Genomic DNA, 22,639 nt, shown 5'->3' with positions numbered 1-22,639 from the left:
ATTATGGTATATAACAATTACATACACCCATGTGCAGTAGACTGCATGGTATCTACCAAATCTTTATGCTGTAAATAATTTACATTTATTGCCAGGCATAATCAGAATTTTCCAATCTCGGAAGAAAATTAAGTCTTGTCAAGCCTGTCATGTTGTCATTATTACTGAATGCCTAGTAACCATTTGCACAAATGTGGAAGTCTAGACATCCTACCTCTTCTTGGATGAGATAAGTTGATTGATTCCTGGAGCCAATTCGCTCAAGATGCAGCTGTCTTTCTTGAACTTGATGTAGCATTTGCTCTGGGTAAGAAGAACAAAGAGAATGCTAGTACTTGCTTGTTCTTTGGGCTAATCTGGAAAGGGTAGAATATTTTATTTTATATTTTATATACCCCCTGCTACTAGTCTTGCTAGAAGGAGAAAGGAGGCATCTTTCTACCGTGATACTCACAGTGCTTAATTAATACTCACCATAGCTAAGCCCTGTAGAAAACCACAGATAAGGTTTTTTGTTCTTGAAAAGAAGAGGGAGGCCGACTAACTACTAAGACGAAAATTGTCATGGGTAACCACAGGAAGTATGCAGTTATTTCTGATGAAGATGGTGTGTTAACGTTCTGTCTGTGGGCTTGAGTTGGTCATTCCAGTCTTTTATTCAGGAGCAAGGAACACGTTGTAAAATAATTGCGAGATAATGTCAGATAAGTGGTCTTCAAATAGGCTTAAAAGGCATCATTCAGAACATACAGAGAAAGCTGTTTCAACATGCAAAATGCACAGAACCAGTTTCAGACTGTATTCATCTGCAAACAGTAAATATATACGTAATTCACATTTCCATAGTAAGAGTTGTACACTGCAGAGATCTTGCATAGCCCATACTTTGTACGGAAATACTGTTGAAGCAATTCAGGGTGGCAATCAGTCCCTAATTTGAAAATCCCGTTGATAGAGAGTTGCACAAGAAAGCTGGTTTGACATAAAAATATATGCGTGGAACTTGAATATACAGTTTGTCTGTGATACAAGTGCTGCCTCTAATGCAGATTTCCTGTCTTAAGAAACATTCACTTCAAAGCGTTATGCAAACTACTGCACTACAGCAGCAGCCACAGAAATATACTGCAGCATGTTCCAGCTCTTACACACACCTGTCAAGCGCAGAGATCGAAAGAACAATCAGCCAGCAAACACCAGGGTCACGCTGGTACGGTATTTTCTGCCATGAAGACCTAGGGTAGGGTTGGTGTAATGTCCGAAGGAAGCCTTTTGTGGATAGCAAGCTCTGGCATTACGCTTTGAACCTGCTGTCAGGTTAGAAGGAGAGATGAATCTGTTTTCTTTGGATTGTCTGAGGTGCTGCTACGTGGCAAACCAGAAATGTCTTCCATTTATGCACACTAAAGTGAGCACTAAGCAGGGCATGTCTTTATTAGCTCTGGGAAAGAGCTTTCCTATTCTTGTGTTAGCAAAGGCTTGGATTTATTGCAACGTAGCGTGGGAAGAAATTAGTCATCTGTGATGTGGAGTAGGATATTTTCTTTTTCATATGGTTTCTCCATTTCTGCCTTGTAAGCCACTAGCACTTTTCCTGCATTTTAGATGATGCATTTGCATTCTCAGTTTGTACATTTCTCTTTCTGGTTTTGATCTTCATTGGCAGATAAGAGGGGAATAGATAGAATTAAGGGGAAAGATGGTGGGTACACCCAGAGTTGCAGCAGAATGGTTTGTGGAGAAGTGGTGTCTTTAGATACTGCTGTGGCATCTGCATACTTGGGAACTATGTCCATGCATGTGAACTAAACATAGAAATGCTAAGGTATTTATAAAGGGCCCAATTTACAAGTCATGTGTCACTTTTTGCACTGAATAATTGATTTGTATTTGCAGTTAACACCATTTGTGTCTGAGATAGAAAAGTAAATGTAGTGTCCCTGTTTGCTAGCAGTTCAGACTTGAGACTGTAATGTAAAGTATAATGTCGGGCAGTGCCTTGCCTAGTCTAATTTATGGCTTTGGAACAGCTTGTTACACACCCAGTGTGGGACTGAGTGATGGGAGTAAAGAAACCCCCACCATTTCATGCGCCCTAACAGCCGATTGCCTGTTCTGCAGAGCTTTGCTGCATCAAAAGTAGATTAAATCTTTATATAAGAATCACAGGATGGTGATAGTGCTCTTAAATAGTAGCTGCGATTAAAATGTCAGCATTGCTGCCAGTCACTACTGAGTACCTGAGTTAGCGCTGTTTCCCCTCATATTGAGAATGGAAAATAGACAGGTTGCTACTTAAGGTGAACTATTGTAAATGAGGAGCACAGATTTAATCCTTTCTGATACGGCTTATTATCCATCTGTAAGATTAAAAATGTATGTTGTCTTACTTCAGGGGTTGCACTGACCTCTAGATTTCATGCTTCTGTATTTTACTACTACTTATGTACTGTTCTGTTTTTATTCCATATTTTGGCAATATCAAGGCTTTGTCATATGTGAAAGAAAATGTAAAGTTACAGATAACATGGTAATCTTGGGCTTTGTCTTGTGAGCATTGTGCAAAATGGCAGATACTGATATCTTAACTAATTATTCAATCAAGGATTTGGCAGGTCAGTCAATGGGAATGATGTACAATGGACTAGAATTGATCACACTTCATTTCCCATCAATTGGCAGAGCAAATGGTAGCTCAGATGATAAGTTAGGATCACTGCCAGTCATTTCTGGGCTTATGCCTTCTGTTTTTTCTTTCTTTTTTTTCTTCCAAACGAGAACCCCCAGACTATTTGATGAAAGCGAATGTCCTCTGATGTTAGTGAATAAAGCAATGCAGAGGTTTTTTTCCCCTCTGTGGGAAGTGAGACTATTTCTGGCTCCATAATTGATGCTGCTGCATAGTCCTATAATCACCTAACCTTACTGAATTGTCCCCATGTGAAGATTTGATTTCAAATTTAGTAATCATTATACATCATTTATTTTCACATAGATTACAGGTTCATCTGTAAAGTGACAGAATATCACCCCAGAGCTCTTTGAATGTTCAGCTCTTCACTTTTACTCTTTTTGGATATGCTTGTGACACTTTCAACTTTGGTGATTTACTAGCAATTAGTAGATTTCCGTGACAGATTTATTGTAGCCTTCCAAAGAGTGATGAATCAGGTATGTGGCTATGAAGAAGTGGTTCCCTAGGAGTTTTACTTAATACAGGAACACAGAGTTAGATCCCACGAGGAGCTTTGGTGTCTAAAGCAGGACTTAACCCAATTAAAGCTCCACTTCTAAAACTGAATGTAAAGTTGCAGTTTAAAAAAAATTCTTTGTTTAGTTGCTATCTAACCCTGAAAGCACATAAACCAACTCTCTATTTCCTCATTTGAATTTCAAGTGAACTGGATGCCTACACTTCTTTTCCTCCATCTGCCAAAATCTTTGCCTGATTCCTGTATAAGGCTGCTCAGGAGCTGGAAAATCAGAGTTTCTTTCTCCCAAATGCTCTGCCTGGTTTGGCAAGACCCACCCCTACATTCGTGCAACCAGCCATGCCCCTGGAAACATAGCTGGAAGGGATGGTGCCATCTACCCATAGGAGTTGTTTCTTCCTATCACTGTTGGCTAGAGGGTAGTTCATACTTGGTGTGAGGTTCTTGCCTGCATTCCAGTTTCTGCTGTTGTGCTATTTGGCTCCTGTCAAAAAGGTAACTTACTGTTTAGCTTTTGAGATAGAGATTGATTCCTTTGGAAATGGTGAATATTCAAAAATAATCTAGTTGTGACATGACCAAGTGTTTTTGCATTAACAAGCTTTCTTTTGAAAATATATTGATCTGTTCTTTTTATTTGCTTTCACAGATGTCTATTGCTCAATACTGATTAAAAAAAAAAAATCTCATTTCTGATGTGAAACCATCACACGCTAAACAAATACACATTGAACCAAAATAAACCATTTTAATAACTTTTTTTTAATTAAATATAAATGTAGCATCCATTGCAGTCTAAAGCAAACAAAACCTGCAGCGCTTTTAGCGTGTTAAAAAGATTTTTGCTGTGTTCACAGTGTTATACAACAATTAAAAAGGAAACCAGCTAAGCCTTCAGAACCTGTCCCCTTCTATAGAATATAATTAATTTCTGTTTAATTATAATAGTAGGGCTGTAGCGTGATTATTATTTTTGAGGGGCAGAAATCCTGCACTGTTGCTGGTTTTTGTGTTTTGGGGAGCAGAACATGTGATGGAAAGGGAAAGATTTGAACCACTCTCCAGCTGTAAGTAAAACGCTGACACTCCAGTGGAGTTTGGCTGCTCGCTGCTTCAAATGTGGATTTCCAGGACAGAGGCTCCTCCCGGCTGTACTGTGCTAACAGGAGCAACAGCTTCTCCTGGGAGGATGTATTGTTTTCTCCTCGGGTGTGCAAATTGGGGAAATAGGCAGGCCTGACACAGTGCAGACACTGTCACGCTCAGGGTGAAATTCCCACTTCGTTCACACTGGTTTTTAGGATGTCAGGGTGCCAGCTGTCCTCAAGGGTTCTCCCTTGAGAGCAGTGTGGACTTGTGGGCTCACTGTGCCTGCAGCTGGGCAGGCCGCGTCAGGATTATGCTCTCATGCCATCTCCTGGCAGATTGTCACCGTGTTTGCCTCTCCTGTGCCGTCTGTGTCCCTTCTGCCCTGTCCTCCGCAGATGTGTTTGTCCCAGCGTGCCAGCCCTGTGAGATCAACGTGAGAGCCAGTGGGGCTGCAGGTGGCCTTGTGTGGGCACGGTGGGGGACCGTGGAGCATGGCGCAGGTATGGGGACACTGTGCAGAGCCCTGCTGGGGATGCTGCAGGCTGCAGGGCACAGGTGTTAACGCGTGCGGTGAGGTGGACACGACCGCTAGGCTCTGAGGGTGTGCCAAGGGTGTGAAACATCAGACAGCTCCCGAGAACCACCTGATATATCTCTGTGTGTGGGCAGCGGAAAGGCTGGTACCACTTTGTCTTGCCAGCATGGCAGTGGGGTTTGGGCAGGTGCAGGCAGAGTCTCCTGGCCCATTCTGCTGCAGGGTGAAACAGCCCCTGAGGGCGACCCAAGGGCCATGCCGTAAAGACAGGATGAACCACTCAGTCACACTGTTGTTCTGTGGAGTGAAGCAGTTACACCTGATGAGTAGCTGGTCTTCCTCTTCTTAATTCTTTGCTGAAAGATTCCAATACAAAAAACTGCCGACACTTCAGTGTTTCTCCCCTGTGAGAAGAAAATACCTTGCTGTCTCTCCTGAGAGTTTAAATTGTGGCTTTAGAGAGGTCTAGGTTTGTCAAAATGCTGTTTAGGTGGGTGGTGGGCATTATTTGGGGCAGTAAGGATGGAAAGATGACCTACATGTCCAGTGCAGAAAAACTGCTTTAGAATATGCCTATTGCTCTGATGAAACTGTTTAACAGAAGTTCATTCACATGAAACAAGAATCCTGGGCTGCAGCCAGGCATGGTACAGAGACTTGAAAAGCAAGGGCTGGTTACAGAATTGAAAATTGCCTGCTGACAAGTATCAGTTAGATGTCAAGGCATTCAGTAATGGTGATTTGAAACAATGAAAGATTAAGAGATACTTTGAAAGATCTCTGCAGCCTAGCACTTCTTCATGCTGCCATGTTCTCCTTTTCATTCTTCTATGACCACCATCACCCACCTTATTGTGGCATTTTGGGCTGAATTTTATATACATTCAGTATGCACTAAAGGAACACTCTAGATAAACTAAAGAAAGCAGTGCCATCCACCCATCATCTCAGGTTGTTTTTTTTTTTTCCTGCCTTGTTTTGACTTCTCTTTGCCTCCTGTTCCCACTGTGAAATGGATCCAAGGAATGATCCAGTGCAATATACTCCCCCTCAACCCAGGAAGAAGTGAGCAGAAATTGTTTAATGTCACTCCCAGGTAAAATGCACTTTAAATGACACGCACATAATGTCCAAGGAGTACAATTTAGGACTAGTAATGTAAAATAAAAAGCCAATAAAGTCTATAAAGCACCCACAAATCCCCTGGGACTCTGGTACTCTGCATGTCACTTCTTTGCAGGAAGGTTTCATTTCTGCTGTGGCTCACTAAAAGATGTTTCCTTTTTTCCTGATTTCTGTGGTACATGTTTTTAAACCCACCTCTTCCATCCTCTCTGTGGCACACCCTTCTACACTTCAAATTCCTTTGACCAAATGCATTGGGTAACTGTGGATTTAAGTTATATCATTTCCCCAGTTATAGATAAGCTACATCGTCACGCAAGGTATATTGCTGAATGTTAGCCAAGTGCCTGGGAATCATATTTACTCAAATCAGTTGACAGTAACACACAAATGAAAGCATTTATATGCCACAGCCACGGGAGATGGCACAGTTATATGTCTGTGAAATACATAGATATAGAAATAGACTTAACTCTACTTCTAGCAAGGTAAAAACCCCCTCTCTCCCTGTAATTAGCTGACTTGCTATCAGCTCTTTCCTAGCTCAGTTTTTCAAGGACTCCCTCTTCTCATTTGCCCTGCAGCTCAGGGTACCTTCCTCCGAGAGAGACCTTCCTTTCTCTCCAGCCAGCCTTTTTCTCTGGTTCTTCCAGAGATTCTAGTTAACCTCATCCTTTTCACCTGAACTTATTTACCCTAACTTATTCAGAAGGTAGTTTTGATGTTCTGCTATAAATTGAAGAGCATCTCTTTGGAGAAGCAATGCCAAATTTGCAGACAGAGTGCCATGTTTTGTACTTGCTTGTCTAATTAACCCTTGGTGGTAGGTGCATTTCAGTGCTAAATGTTTCCATCCACCAAGTGTTTAATTTCATATTAACCTGCACACTGACAAATAGACTCAATACAAACATCCCGATTGAATAAATAGGTTCATTTGTTTATTTTTGTCACCTGATCAGGACTGTGATAATAGTAAACAATTGGAGAGACATGTTTGGAATGCTTGAGACCCTTTTTAAAAAAAAAAGACCTGAAGAGCTGAGCCCTGAATTCAAAGGATTATTTTTCAAATTTAGTTGTAGTCCAAAACCAGTTAAAATTATAGTGATACATAGTTGCAGATACAGATTTTTAAACATCTGTCTTCAAGATGTTTTCTTTTCATCTGGTGTTAGTCCAAAACTGAATATACAAATATTTTGGCTCAAAACACACTCAGAGTGTGCATGTGAGAAATTCCCAGTGATTTTCTGCATCCTGTACCTATTGAATGAAATGGATGTTTTGACCAGTTTTGCTGTTGTGTCAGTATGCCAATGATTATGGAGGCTACCTTGGGATCCTGCTGCAGAGGTGGTAAAAAAACTTTGTGTATTGTTGAACCTAATATAACCTCAGGAAAAAACATTTTAAACTCAGATGCAGTATCTTCTAGGGAAAAAAAAAAAAAGATTTTTAACCTGCTTTCATTCCACGTCAGAATGTGCTGTTAACTTTGAGGGACAGAAGTAAGAACATATAGAGCAGTCTGGGTTAATAAAGAAGCTGATGAATATTACATGGAGCTAGCCACATGAAAATCCAAAGGCCTTAGAGAACACTGTGGGGCTGAACATTTTCAAGAGTATTTGAAACAAAGACCTTTGAATAAAATTTTTGAACAAAGACCTTTCAAAGGAATGAAAAGCCTTGTTTTTTATTTCAGTGTACTTCAACAAGATAAAGAAATACAAGACAAAATGTATTTTAAAGAAAATTCTCTATGGGGCCATTAACTCTTTCTAATCAGACATCTGGTCTTAAATTTCATCTGACCTGTTCTAGGGACTCTGCGTGCTGTGTTGACGTTTTATGTTTAAACTTGGTGCCATTGGAAAGGCTTTGCCTGTGTCCTTGCAGTTGCTATCACATTATTGCCTGGTAGCGATAATAGTCGTAGTGAGAGTTCAGATGCATTTGGATGAACTAAATAGTATCACAGAAAGCAACAACTGCTTGAATTTGAAAACTTAGGCACAGACTTTAAGATTCAGTGATGTGAAGTTGGGTTAGATAAAGTGACCCTTTAAAACTTGAAGCTTAAAAAAACCCCTGAATAGCCATCACAGGTGCAGAGAGAGCAGCTCAGGGTGTATTTCCATGAAGCATTTAAACTGGAAAGAATTGCCAAAACATACCAAACCAGACAAGAGAAGCTGATGTGCAAACTCTCTGAAGCAAAAAAACCAAACTGTCCAATACCTTTTCTATAGACCGTTGGCATAATTCCTGTTTTTCTGACACTTCAGTGATAACAATTTGCATAGTTAAGACACCACACTCGTGGCTTTATTGCATTTTAGTGCAAGTATTTTTGCTGCAGAACAAAAGTAAAGCAGTTTGATGTAATATGGATGTCTATTTGCACTCCTTTTAAGATAAACACTAGGCAATAACCATTTCTTTAGAGCCTGTATATTGTTCATATGATTCTCTTTCTTGTATAGCAGCTCAAGTTCATCAACATGATACATTCCTGCCTGATTTTCCAGTTCTGTCTTTCATTGAGGATATTCTTTTCTTTCTCTGATTGCTTTTTCTTCTTAGACCATTACTCTAGTTGATGGCTTCAGGTTATCATTGTATCCTATCTCCCTCTCCAATAAGCCTATGATTGATACTAATCTTCCTCACGGGACACATTTATAGGATGTAGGATGGAAACTACTCTCTAAATCTTAGCTTTATATGTGCTGACAATTTGCAAGGTTGCACCTTATATTCACTGCAGGTGGCTTAGGGGAAAACATCAGCACCTGGTAATCATGCTTCCAAATAAGAAAAGAAATGCACTACATATTCTAAAAGTTACCTTGTTGTTCAGTCTCCTGTGCTGCTTCTGCTTGTATTTTATGTAACGAGAAAGGGCTCGGTTTCTATAGGTGGTCAATGTCCTGTAACCAAACTCATGCCTTTTCTTTCCAGAGAGAGAAGCCATATTTTAATTAATCTAATGGAAGCTTTGACTACTAGGCAGTCCCCTGAAAAAGAGTTAATGTGCCAGAAAACACTTCACACAAGCAGAAGACTCTTCATTGACTAATGTGCTTAATGGTACTTTTTCTAAGAAAATTATGCCAGTGAAATCTTTATGGAGTGTGTTTGTTTTTCTATGTTTCTTTTCATAATATAGCCTCATGTTTTGAAATTGCATTAGGTATGTCTAAGGACCTTTTGAAAATAGAATTATTATATTTTTACTACAGGTTTTGTAGATGCCCATCAGTGTAGTATCATGGAAAACAAAAATATTCCATTCCTTGGAGGAATAAAACCTAGGGCACTGTGATCACTACTAGTGTTGATGAATTTGCTGAAGTTCGGCTATTTCACTGTTTCTACTTATCAAATATCTGAATGTAGAGTCCAGTTATATAATTAATTCTGAAGAATCAATGGGAAATGAAGATGCTAATGTTTCCACAACATTTGCATATTCAAGCTCCACAGCCCAAGAAACAAAGAGAAGTAATAAGTAATTTGTTTTACCTTTTATCTTTTTAAACGGACATGCATTTATCTTTATGAACAGACTCGCCAGACCTTTTTTGAATTGCAAAGTTTTGCTGCAAATGCTTGTTATTTGGATTTGCATAAGGATTAACAATGTTGGGCAAGTGGTGTCTCCTAACCCTTTCTGTTTACTTGTGTGATACCAGTCACTGGGATACAGTTTTCAAGGCAGTCAGTGCTTTCAGTTCAGTGGATAATGCGGTTTGTTTTCCTGGCAGATTCTCTAACATTCCAAAAGTCTAGTTCAACAAAAATTATGAAGGTATTTGCTCAGGTGATTTCCCCCCCCCCCCCCTCCCCGCTTCTTTAAGAGCTCTCTGTACCTGCTAGCATAAGGGTTAGAGAATGAAAATGTATGAAACCTGAGTGGAAAGTCTGAGCTGGCATGCATAGTGTACAAATCAAGCTACATTCCCTATGTGTGAAAATGTCACGGTCAAAGCAAAATCATCTCTTAGAACTTAGCACCACAAAAGCACAACTCCCAGAGACTCAAAAAGAGTGTGTACCACGGCAAGTTGAAGTTGGTTGAAGTTCAAAACTCTCTTCAGGCTTTAAATGTTTCATTCTAGTTTCTTGTTCCAGCTTTATACACACATAGTGTTACCTAAAATATCCAATATGCATCTGAATAATTTTTATTGTTCAGAGAAGACTAGTCTGAGAGCATCATTGTATAACGTGTCAGGTAGATGGGACTTGAAAAATACCAAAGCAAACTCTTTGTGCTTGTACGTTTTTTCATTTTTGGTTCTTTTCATATTATTATGAAAGCACTGTTCCAGCATCAATATATTACAAAGCAAATATTATCAGGGAACGTGCATTATTTTCACAGGATCATGTCTCCCAGAGTACTTGCATTGTGGAAATGACTTCTGAAGTGCACAGAAACGTACGTCACTGAGACAGTTTGAGCCACACAGCTTGCTGCATTGACTTACAGAACAGAAGTTACTTCACAAATGTGAAGCTTCAGGGTTTCTATTCTACTTTAAGGTGATTGTTGGGAATTTCTCAAAGAAAAGCAGATTTGGCCTTAAAATCGTCAGTCCTTCAGGAAAAATATTAAGGAAGGTGGCACACTGATCGAAACAATATGTATAGCTTGCTCATGAGTGACAGACGTAATGACAGGAGAAGCTTACTACCTGGAGCAGTACTGATGAGTAACAGGGGCTCACAAGAGCCAGAGCAGCTGTTGTGATGTGCCAGTGATTGGCTGGGTTTGCCTGGAGCTCCTGCAGAGGCTGGGGTGCCTGCTGTGACAGGGGATTGTCCTCAAAGTCTCTGGGAGAGGAGAGCTGGGAAGGAGCAGCCAGCCTAGTGGAGCACGGGTCCCACGCCAGGAGCTTCTGAGAAACCTCAAAGCTGCTCAAGGCTACAAGAAAGTAAAAAGTTAGACCTGCAGCTGCCAGGACAAAGTATGATAATTCTGGCAACGTGTTAATTACTCAGTGGTGTTGCCGGTGGCTGATGACCCCAGCAATCAGTAACAAGCCATAAGTAATAATGACATTGAACATGGGGTGAACACAGGGTTCATATCGTCATGCATGAAATGCTGATTAAGTTCTGTGCACAAGGCAAGGAACATAAAAAGCAAATACTGAGGAAACATACAGTGTCACCTTGGCCAGGCACAACGGGCACTAGGTAGGGGAGATGTGACACTCCTACCAATGAAATTATCTGCTTTATAACAAAGAGAAAGCTAGATGCTCTGGAATAAGCTCACTTTCTCCTGAACTAGTAAGACTGTCTCTTGTAGTGTTTATGTGTGCTTTTTTTAACCATTAATATAGCCCTATGCTGAACTAATTCAATTGAAAATGGAAACAGTTTTGCCTTCTTGTACATCAGTCATCTTATTTCTACCTCTGCTTTTACTTTACCAGTCAGTTTGGGAGCTCTTGCAGAGGAGGTTGTTGGTTCAGCGATATGGTTCAGATAGTTAATAAACAGTGAAGAAGCCCTATAGCTTTTCATTCCAGATCAGACAAAAGACAAGCATGCTGGCTAATAAAATGCTGTAGAGGTGTTGCAGTGCGAGAGAAAAACATAGCTGTCAAGTACCTTATTGATATTTTGCACTTTCGGTCTCAAATGCTTAGTTAAAGGTCATTCATCCAAAAGGAATCTGGATATTCTTTAACCTTTCTCAATCTCTCTTGCTCTCTCCTAATACACTTTGAAGTCATCTGTAGTATTTCCAGATGTATCTATGAGGAATGCTGGTGCTGATGAACTGACAGATGGTCTTTTTCTGCTGGACTCAATAAATGAGCTGTTCTTCATTCCAGAAGATTTTTTTTTGGCCAGGTCATCATTGCCGAGATAAAATACTCTATTTTTTATTTATGGAAGGGATACTTTTAAACTTTTATACTACTGATAATGGAGTTATCTGAACCCAGGGATCTTGAAAGTAGGTCATTAAGTACTCAGTATGGGAAAAAGTGTGTTTTCCAGTGTTCCTGATTTTACTGGAGGGAATTGTCTTGTTTTCTAAACCTTGGCTTTAAAATCAAAAGAATTCTGTAAGAAAAAAATTGGTTTTTTTAATTTCATCAAAAGAAAATAATTATACCTAAGAGTAACATATTTTGAATGAGGAATAACATTTTTCCATTGATTTTTTCTTTTTTTTTTTTTTTTTAAAGCAATAAAGTGTCTGAAAATAACGTTTTTCTATCATTGGACAACATAGATTTTAAAATTATAATAGAGAAGATTGCCTCAAATTGGAAAATACAGAAACAACTGTGGCATTGTTCTTTGTTTCTGTTTGTCTGTTGGTTGGTATTAAACAAATCTGACGTATATGATACAGCAACAGTGCTTACTGGGCTATAGTCTATGTAAGTGAAAGGAGCCACTTTGGCCCATGATGTGTACAGCAGTGCAAGGTTGCAGCCATTTGTTATGGCCACCGGGGTGCTGTTACGGGATTTACCAGAACCTAGCGAGAGTCACCTGCTCCCTTCATTCCCTTGGGATAGCCCATCTATCCTGGAGAAGCACCAGTTGATGTTTGCCATCTTCTGGCGTTCTAGCTCTGTGAGCTTGCTCTCTTTGTAACCTCTTTTTCTCTCTCCCCATATGTATTTTTAGGTGGCTGTAACTGTAATTTGGGCAATTTATTTGGCTGATACTTGGCTCGTTCTCGAAGTGCGCTGAGTATCGATACTTAGCCTGGAGAAGAGGAGGCTGAGGGGAGACCTTATCGCTCTCTACAACTATCTGAAAGGGGGTTGTGGCGACGAGGGTGTTGGCCTCTTCTCCCAAGTAACTAGCGATAGGACAAGAGGAAATGGCCTCAAGTTGCGCCAGGGGAGGTTTAGATTGGATATTAGGAAAAATTTCTTCACTGAGAGGGTGGTCAGGCATTGGAACAGGCTGCCCAGGGAGGTGGTGGAGTCGCCATCTCTGGAAGTGTTCAAAAAACATGTGGATGTGGCACTTCAGGACATGGTTTAGGGGACATGGTGGCGCTGGATTAATGGTTGGACTTGATGATCTTGAAGGTCCTTTCCAACCTAGTGATTCTGTGATTCTGTGACTGATTTGTGTTGTAGAAGTAGTCACATTCTCTGCCGTGTTGTGCAAGGTGCCGTCTATACAGTTCAGGTACCCATGAGAACGTGGCTGCTTTTTGACAACGGGTACCATTAAATGTCAGCAGCTTTTACATGCATTGTAGGTTACATTTCAAGATAACTAATACAGATGCCATAAAATTCACCTACCTTGCACCCTTATCCCTTTTCTGAGCATTTTGAAGCAAGGCTCATGAAGTAAGGGTTGAATCGCCTACCTAAAACATAACTCATATGTCATGGCTTTGCTTTTTTTTTTTTTTTTTTTTTGGTTTGCTTAGCCTTTTTTTGTCCAAAAATCACTGTAATAATTACTGTTAACGGAGAGCTTTCTGTGGAGTTAATGTTCTTCTGGCTTAATGGCCCCTGGTTATTCTCAGGCCATCAACTTTTCCCAGCTGGTCATCAATCCCAGAGAACTGCCTTGTGCCTCCATTATTATTGCTTAAGTAGATGACATTTCTGGTGCAACCGCTGCCTCACAATGAGATGATATTACAGCCAATAGCTTTTTTCCTCTCTTGCTTTCAATATTGTCAAAGCATTATAAACAGCTGGTATGAGAATGTCGTGGCTGTTGGCTGTGAATTCTTCTGACAGTTTTTAGGTGCAAGTTTTGTAGATTTCGACCGAAAGAATCTGACGTGACTGAAAAATACTTGCCCAGAGCAGCGACATGGGCCCAGCCCCCATGCATCACTCAGGAAGTAGCTGGGCAATACCTAAGCATTTCAGTCTAAAGACTTTTTCCCAGAACGAATAGTTTTCCGGCAAGATCTGGGACAGATGTTTTGGGGGGTATTAATGTTTATCATCTAGCAAATGTTGACATCCCCTCCCTTACCCCCCTCCCCAAGTTTCCACAGCTCCACTGATGGTCGCCCTTGTTCCCTAACAATTGATGGATTCTCTGGCAGACTTTTAAAAGAAACGAGTAAGTTGTAGCTCAGTAGGCCAGAAACCAGCAGAGATTGTTTAGGTGAAAATGTCTTGCTATGTGCATATTCAAACCCATGTGAGTTAACATTGGTGCGGACTGCATTTCCTTTAGCCTCATTAGCACTTCATCTTGCTTTCCCAAGCATGATGGTGGAGCAGCTAGTTCATCGTAGAGCCTTTTGCTAGGTAATTCATCAAAGTGGCAGATGAAAGCTGAAAGGAAAATGCATGTAAATACTGCATTAGGAACCTTGGCTCACAAAGCCATGAACATTTCTACCCATATCATTAGCTCTGGATTACAATTCAATATATGGGAAAGAAAAGGGACTTTGGGGAAGATGGAGATACAAAGCTTACTGGTTGTATCATTACGCAAATTTTATCGTTATTTTGTCTTTAATTCAAAAAGCACTTCATCATTTGTTAGCTGTTCTTTTAGAAGAAAAGATCAGATGGCAATCACTTACTACCTTCAAAATGAAAAACAAAATTACTTAAGTAAAATACCCCCTTCAAATGCTAGGGGCCAAAACATTTCCAAACAGGGGATTCAGATTATTGCAAACCTAGGTTATGTCGTCTTTTCAGCTTTAGAGTTTTAAGCTGTGCCTCACAGCATGCTGATTTAGTCATTTGACTCCTATATACACGTGGTTGATACTAAGTGTAATTACATGTCATTGTAACTTCTCCTCATTGCTAGTAAACCCATCTGAAGGCATGCCAGCTATGTTTGTAATGGCATGAACAACAAGCTGCTATGGAGAACCACAGGGTTTGATCTCAAGGTGCTGAGGCCCTCACTGTCAAAGATGGGTTTAGGTTGCTAGTGCTCTTCAGAGCCAATGAATACTGTCACCTCGTTGGTATACTACAGCATCAGGCCAGTGCCACAGTGCAGGAGATGACTGCTCTCGGCATGTTGTGTGTCTGATTTGGAGCCTCCGGAATTAAACAAGCCTGTTACTCACCAGGAAGGTATTGGAATGCCATTCTTTATGGTTAACGATGAAATAAAATTCTGATAGACAGCCTTAGGGAAGAAGATAAGTAGATCAAAAAGATCATGAACCAAAATGGCCTTCCAAGGAACTTCAGACATGTGAGCAACCAGTTCAGTTTGCTTTTTTTTGCAAAGAAAGATACAGAGTCTCTATGTTCTATAGTCTGATGTTACTGGTCTTAAATGCTCTTAGATACTGTTTCATGCAGGGCCACTGAGGCATACCCTCAAACAATCTTTACCTCCCAGTTTATTGTATTCTTGTTAGAAATTAGCACTTTGGGGATACTGTTAACCCTTTGCCCCTTTTTAGTTCTTGTGCTGAGTAGCAGATACACTTAGACACTCCTCTTACTGATATCTATATTGGTGGCATACTTCAGTAATACAATTTATAATGCATTTTCGTTTTCCTGAAAGCTTGTTTTACTCTCCTGATTCCATTAGGTCAGACACTCACTGAACAGGCACCTCCTGTTCCATTTTACTGTGTAACTTTTAAATATGACCTGACAAGCTAGAAAGAGTTCAGTGCACTAACTCACTGTCATGTAAAATATACACGGACATTAATGACCAGCTCTGACTGTTGAACCACAGAAGAGGTACAAGAGCATTGCAGTGGTTACGGAACCAGCTTGGAGATGGCATGGAAGGATTGGACCAAGGTATAACTCTCTTCCCTTAGAGAAATGTCCTGACCCCAAGGGTTGAAAAGCTATTCACACCTGAGCTTATGAGAACTTAAAATTGATTATTTCCTGAAAAAAAAAATGGAAGAGGAGAATCAAAAATACTTCAGTTATAGCTCATTTATGGCAAGTGGAAGAAGTACAATCTTAGGCAGCAGGGAACAGTATAGAAGGTGTTGTTATTACAGTATATGACACAGCAGTGGGAAGGAGAACTGAAACACTGGATGTAACTCCACAAAGGAACCTTAAGGGCTATACACCTGTATCTCATTTTCCCCATCTACAAAACATACAGGTAATGTGTCCCCAGTTATTTGTGAAGACTGCTGGGCAAGATTTATGTAAAGTCCTCTTGAGATTTTTGCTGTAAAATATGCCATGTACATGCAAAATATAGTTACAATCTAGTGAATGGGAAGATGTTTACAGCTAATTTTGAGGTATCTATGTCTTTGCAGCCTTTAAAAATGCACTGCAAGAGTTGTGCTTTGGTAACCAGCTCTGGACACCTTCTGGGAAGTAAACAAGGTGACAGAATCGACGAGACGGAGTGTGTAATACGAATGAATGATGCACCTACTCGAGGTTACGGAAAAGATGTTGGTAACAAAACAAGCCTTCGAGTCATTGCACACTCCAGTATTCAAAGGATTTTGCGAAATCGCAACGAACTCTTAAATATGAGCCACGGTGCTGTGTTTATCTTCTGGGGTCCTAGCAGCTACATGAGGAGAGATGGTAAAGGCTTGGTGTATAATAACCTGCAGCTGATGAATCAGATACTGCCTCAATTAAAAGCATATATGATTTCTCGCCACAAGATGCTTCAATTTGATGACCTTTTTAAACGGGAAACTGGGAAAGACAGGTGAGTACTTACGTGGATGCATTTGGGGGACGTCATACAGAAGTAAAATAATGTAGTTTATATATACCAATTTCAGATCTGCTCAGAGGGATCATCACACCCATTAAATCCTCTGCCTCATGAGTTGTAATATGGTATGACATGCCAAATAATGTCACTTGTAACATAAGTAAAAAACATGCATCAAAATAATTTGTATAGAGTATTGCCTCATCAACTTAGAATACCAGAATCTGGATGTACTGTTTATACAGCCAAGGAGGCAGGAGCTGTTTAAATCTCACTTTGGGGTAATATGCCTGATAGTTTTTTTTACTGATTCTGAAAAATCAGATCAGATAGGTTATGTTTTCTTATAGAGGAAATGCCACCATTCAGTGAATTATAATAGCTGTTTATTGAATTTAAGCATTCTTGGAACACTGCAGCTGTAAAGCTTCTTGTAAAACAAATAAACATTAGTCATACATTAGGTGCTTTAGAACAGTTCATCTTGTATTTCCAACTGGGAAAAGGAAAGTTATTATGATAGTTACATCTGCTTGAGACTGTTTATGACTTGTAGGCTGATCTTCAAATCAGATTTTTAGTAAGTGACCCACTCCAGGACCTGAGCATTTTCACATATAATGTGTGAAAATGGGCATTTAAACCAAAGACTTCCTAGCAAGAAATAAATTTATTTTTAATGAACTCCTGTTTTTTACTTATTAAATATGCTGCTGTAAAAAATGGAACAAGGTCCTCACTTAAGTAAATGAAGAGGTAGGTTTATTGTGCACTAACTCAGGATGAGATTTTCTAGCTTCACAAATACAATACATACACACCAAAGCTTGGAGTTGGGCTCGATCCTCTTGTGGATGGGGAGGACTCAGGAGCGTGGACTTTTGTCTTCTGGGCTGCACAACAAAGGCAGAACCAGTGTTAGAGGAAACTGTTGTATCCTCTTAGTTGATGGCTTCGCATTTGCTGCCTTTGTTTGTCCTACCCCACATTTGCTTGCAGAGCTCAGTTCAGTTATAGTGGATCAAACTACGTAGCCAAGTTCGTGATTAACTCCCACTAACACTACAGAGCACACACACAGTAACTCGGTCAGCTTCTTACCATTAAAGGTCCTTTTCATCCTCAAATTGGCCCTTGTGAGTCTTTGCCAGAACAAGAAGGAAGGATTACAAGGGGAGCTACCCAGCCAGTTCCTATGTGCTACTGTTTTTTCCAGGTTTGTTCACCCAGAGTAAAGTGAAGTGAGAAGGTGAATTAAGCATTTGAATTCTTCAAGAAAAGTGCAAAGGATTATCTGTATGCCCAGTACTTACAAAGGCATGACAGCTAACAAAGCTGTAGTTGCACTGTAACATGGGTCACCATCGGCCCTAAGGGTCAGACCCTGTACACAAGGAATGCACGTTGGCACCTCCTTTCCTGGATTACTCTTTCAGTGTAAGACTGCGTGCAGTCCCCAGTTTTGAGGAACAGTTTACCTCCTTTGCTTTTCGCTGCCCAGTTCTGCCATGGGGAGCCAGGGTCCCATTCCTTTCCTGATACCCTGCTGTGCATTTTCAGGCAAGTTGCTCTTTCTAGTTCTGCATCAATGCATCCAGAGCAGGAGGCCTATAGCTGTGCATTTCTTTTTCTGCACAGGCACCAGGCTCAGTCTGGGCTCCTGAAACATTCTCAAGGCGTTTGAGAGATTAATGGCATTATAACAAGTTTGTAGTGGACTCAGTCACGGGCACCCGAACCCCCAGTGCGAATCAAGGGCACTTGGATGCTAGCAAAATTCAGCCTCATGAGCGCAGGTCCTGTTGCTTTTAAGAAAATGCAGGCTCTGCTGTGTATGAACTGCTCCTTTAGAGGGCACATACAGCATACATGAAGGACTAAGAAGATTAAAACGGGAGATGAAAATAAATGAATAGGCAGCACAAAAAAAGAGGGGGAAGATGAAAAGAAACACAGGTAGGAAGGAATTTGTAAGGGAAGAAAATTTATGTAGCTGTGAGGGCAGGAGCAGAACATTGTACAGCCCAGAACATTGCTGTTCTCTGTGAGGTTTCTGCTGAGCTCTTGACATTAGTGCCTGCAAAAAACAAAGGAGGGAGAGAGAAGCCTGATTGCAAGGTTGCAATAATCAAACCATTCATTTCTGTCTTGAAAACGATGAGAAAAAAGGTAATTGGATGTATTGTGCTTTTTGAAAAAAAGCTGATTTTGAAATGAAGGGAAGCCTTCAGAAAACATTGCCAGTTAAATAGTATGGTGAATGACAAAGGCTGCAGAGCAATATACTTGGTATTATAAAGTAACTGTACTTGAAAATAACTTTATAATTGAATAAGAGTACATTAAGAAAATATGATTCAGAACCAATATTATAGTAATTGGATAAAGGAAGCATAAATGAAATAACTGCAGGAAGAGTATTTCCATAGAGATTATAAATGAGATTTTGGTGGAGCAGAAAGGCCTTTAATTGTAATTTAGTGTGCACTACAGAATTATCAGCACAGTGTGTTAGTTCATCATATAAAAGAATATCTGATAATTTCCCCTAATAAGCACATGACAGTTCTTCATATCCTTTCATTACAGCTGATTAGGTATAAAAACAGTATTCTTTTGCTGGACTCCTGTTCAGATCCTTTATGAAAAGGCAAGACACTGTAACCCTGTTTCTATATTGCTGTCCTACAGACATGGTATTTAAAGAGGCTAAAGTGGCACTTGAGTAAGTTTTTAAATATTTTGTTGTTTAGCTTTTAAGCTAGTTTATTTAAATTCAGTTATTCTGCTATGTATTGCAAACACGAAATTAGAGCATAAGTGTGCGTAAGCAAAAAGAAAACTAACCCAGCAGCCAGCATAGCTGGATTGTGTGACCTATGCAAAGCCCAGCCTCTTCGGTCATGGTCTAGATAGAGCTGTGCCCTCGGTTTTGGAATGTAAGGTCCTAAAACAGTGGCCTTGTGAAAGCTCCGAAGTACTCTTAGCCTGAATATGTTTCTGAATTATCTAGTGATTCATAGGCTGAGAAACTCTCAAGTGTCAGAAAAGCATTTTTTTAGGATTTTCCCTAGCTTTCCCTTTCCTAATAATTTTGAGCCAAAAATTATTATTTACTATTCTGTATTGTTGCAGTGCCTGAAGGCCTCTGCTGAGCTTATGACCCAGCTATGACATCGTGACAAATTGCACCACCACCACCCCAAGCTTAAATGCAAATTCAGAAAATAAATAAGGCCCCATAATTGGAACTAATGAGATGCTTAAATCATGTTATTCTCCAAATGCTAGCTTAGCCTGAAAGTCTGTATGTCAGGAGCAGTAAAAATGTACATTTCAGGCATTCATACATTACCAGGTGACCCACAAAGGACAGGAGAAATTACCTGGGCTCCCCAGCATCCTTCAGGCATTTTTGGTTGAAGAATTCCCTTATGTTTAGAAGTGCAGCCGGCACTGATACACCACCTTTTTTTTTTCTCAGCAATAGTCTAATTCACTGAGGAAACGGGAAACCTTGGCACAAGGCATTCCTCAATCAGACAATGCTCAAAACATCTCCCTCCTACTGCCCTGTAGGTGACCTACTTGGAACCAACTTGTTCAGCATTAGCTTGGGAAGCTGCATGGTGGCTCTTGCCTGCTGAATTACATGTTAGTGATTGCTGGCACTTGCTTGCAGGGGCTGTTGTGGCTTCAGGTCCCTGCTGCCAGGACTGCTGTGCATTCCACTATCACTGGGTAAACTGCAAAAGATGGCCAGGTGACTGCTCTGATGAGAACCTTATGTTCTCTGCTGTGGTTTTTGGGGGACTCACAAAATTTCGCAGGTGTCGGGCAGATGTAGGTGTGGTGGAATGGCATTAACATAGGTTCCATATTAGTACAGTGTCACACAGCACACAAGCTATCCAAGAGCTTGCACTTGCTCTCACAGTGCCTCAGCTTTAGTAAGAAAGAGTTGAAAGGAGAGCCAGTCACTGTGACAGGCTGTCATCAGGAATCTGAGGCCCTTTTGGGACGCAAATGACACAAGCTTGAACTTCTTCCTGCGGGACTTTTCTAGCTGAGTGAGGAGCCATTAGGGAGACCTGCAGTCTCCTTAACACCATTCGAAAGGAGACCTTTGAGTGAACTTGTTTTCTCTGGAGCAAATACCCAACTGTGTGCCTCCGTTTCCAAGAGAGGCACCTGACTTGGTCCTGTAGGGCTGCCCCTAAATATGCCTTTACTACACCTTTAAGATGTGTTCCTCACTGGCATTTCCTTGACCCTCCCGTTCCAAGGCTGCCAGGTCTCCCAGGCATAGGGACAGTGCAGGAACTTAACACAGGACTGGGACTTTCAGTGCATGTGCCAGGCAACCAGTAACCATTACAGTGCCCAGCTCTTGCACAGTAAACAGCAAGAGCAAGCAAATGCTAGACCACGGACACGTTACTGTTGCCATTTTGCAGGTAAGAACCTGTGATACAGCAAAACTTAAGAACAGCTTGTAAATCTCTTGCATCCATGAGCAGTTACATGGAAGTATCTCCTTTTTTGCATAAATAATGCTGGGGTCAGTTGTGCTTCTTGTAAAGATTTCTCCCAGCCTACAGAGAAGGCCAGGAAAGGAGCTGCCTTAGAGGGCTCCCTTGCAGCACTGTCATTCATGTTCAAAGGGCCCACCAGGCAGGGATGGATGGGATGCTGGGCAGGCAGAAGGGTACCACCTAGGATGAAGGCTTCCCAGACTGGCTACAGGCGTAGCTGTGGCTAACTAAGAATTTTCTGCCAGCAGTCAGAGTGAGTGGCTGGGAGCTTCTAGAAACCAAGTCATGGACGGGGTAGGAGGCAAGATGGTTAGGACCAAGCACTTGAGGCCAGACCTCACTCCACTGTATGCTGTGGGAGGCAGCATTTTAAGCAGCCCTCTTCACTCCCTGTGATGCATCTTCCTGAGCACTTAGTGTGTAAGCTCCATTAGGTGATTACAGATGTGTATACCTTACTAGCAGAAGAATATATATATAGGACATGAAGTTTCAGTCACTTAAGATAAACTTACCAAAAGGTCAGCTAAATATTAACATTGCTGTGCCCAAAACTAATTACAGCAAGGGCAGTTTCTGCATAGATTAGTCCACTGACAGAAGACACTAGCAAAATCATTTAAAAGATGAATGAGCAAAGTAGTCTTGGTTGCCCAATTTTCATAACCTTTCACAAGAATGAAAAAAAAGCCCAGAAATTGCTTCAGATATCTCAAGAATTATTTGTCAGCCTAGAAACTTAATTATGTTTTTGCTTTCAGGAAGATTTCCAACACTTGGCTTAGCACGGGCTGGTTCACAATGACTATCGCATTAGAGCTCTGTGACAGGATAAATGTTTATGGCATGGTGCCACCGGATTTCTGCAGGTAGGATTTATTTTGGAACCATTATTAGACAACAAGGTTGAACGTTACAGATAAGTATCTGAATCTTTTAATTTTTTTTCTCTGCAACATGTCTTCAGTCCTCTTAAAGCAATTAATTAACATGTCCCAAGATCTGATTCTGAAAACAACAAACAGCATTTAATTATGTTATATAAAATATTTAAAAATTTTGTTTGTAGTGTGGGAGAATTAATCCATCTTGTTGGTTTCTTTTAGTCTCTGAATATTTATCAGCTAAAAGTAATGCAATAATTGGCATGAAATTAATCTGAAAAAAGGAGTACTGGAAAACATTACTTTTAATTTGGTTTTAAAGTTTCCTCCCAGTTAATAAAGGAACGGAGTTCTCGCAGCGACTAGTTTCTAAATCGAACTTTCTACGCAACTCAAATTAAGGTGGCTGTACCTCCGTCACGTGAATCCCAGACTTCTGGTTAAACGAGCTTCCTAAATAATCCCCACCAAAAAACCTCCAGAATTTGGACCTGCAGATTAGATGACCAGTCCTCTTATCACCCCTTCTGGTCATGCGGGGTGTGGGCCACGAGTGGTAGAAGCAGCACACAGACTCTGTCAGTGGAA

General features: G+C 40.6%; 1 protein-coding gene across 1 annotated transcript in view; it reads left to right on the top strand.

Annotated features, from left to right (window-relative positions):
- Positions 1-22,639, top strand: part of ST6GALNAC5 (ST6 N-acetylgalactosaminide alpha-2,6-sialyltransferase 5) — a gene marked incomplete at its 3' end in the record, with an annotated part of 71,543 nt that overhangs the window by 42,022 nt on the left and 6,882 nt on the right. Inside the window, exons 3-4 of the mRNA XM_082002911.1 lie at positions 16,214-16,623; positions 21,929-22,036. Coding sequence (XP_081859037.1) covers positions 16,214-16,623; positions 21,929-22,036 — 518 coding nt within the window. The remainder of the gene's footprint in view (positions 1-16,213; positions 16,624-21,928; positions 22,037-22,639) is intronic.

Source organism: Phaethon aethereus (assembly GCF_964289735.1).
Source record: "Phaethon aethereus genome assembly, chromosome: 8".
Lineage (NCBI taxonomy): Eukaryota > Metazoa > Chordata > Aves > Phaethontiformes > Phaethontidae > Phaethon > Phaethon aethereus.
The sequence above is the reverse complement of the archived record's forward strand: the minus strand, read 5'-3'. Positions and strand labels throughout refer to the sequence as shown.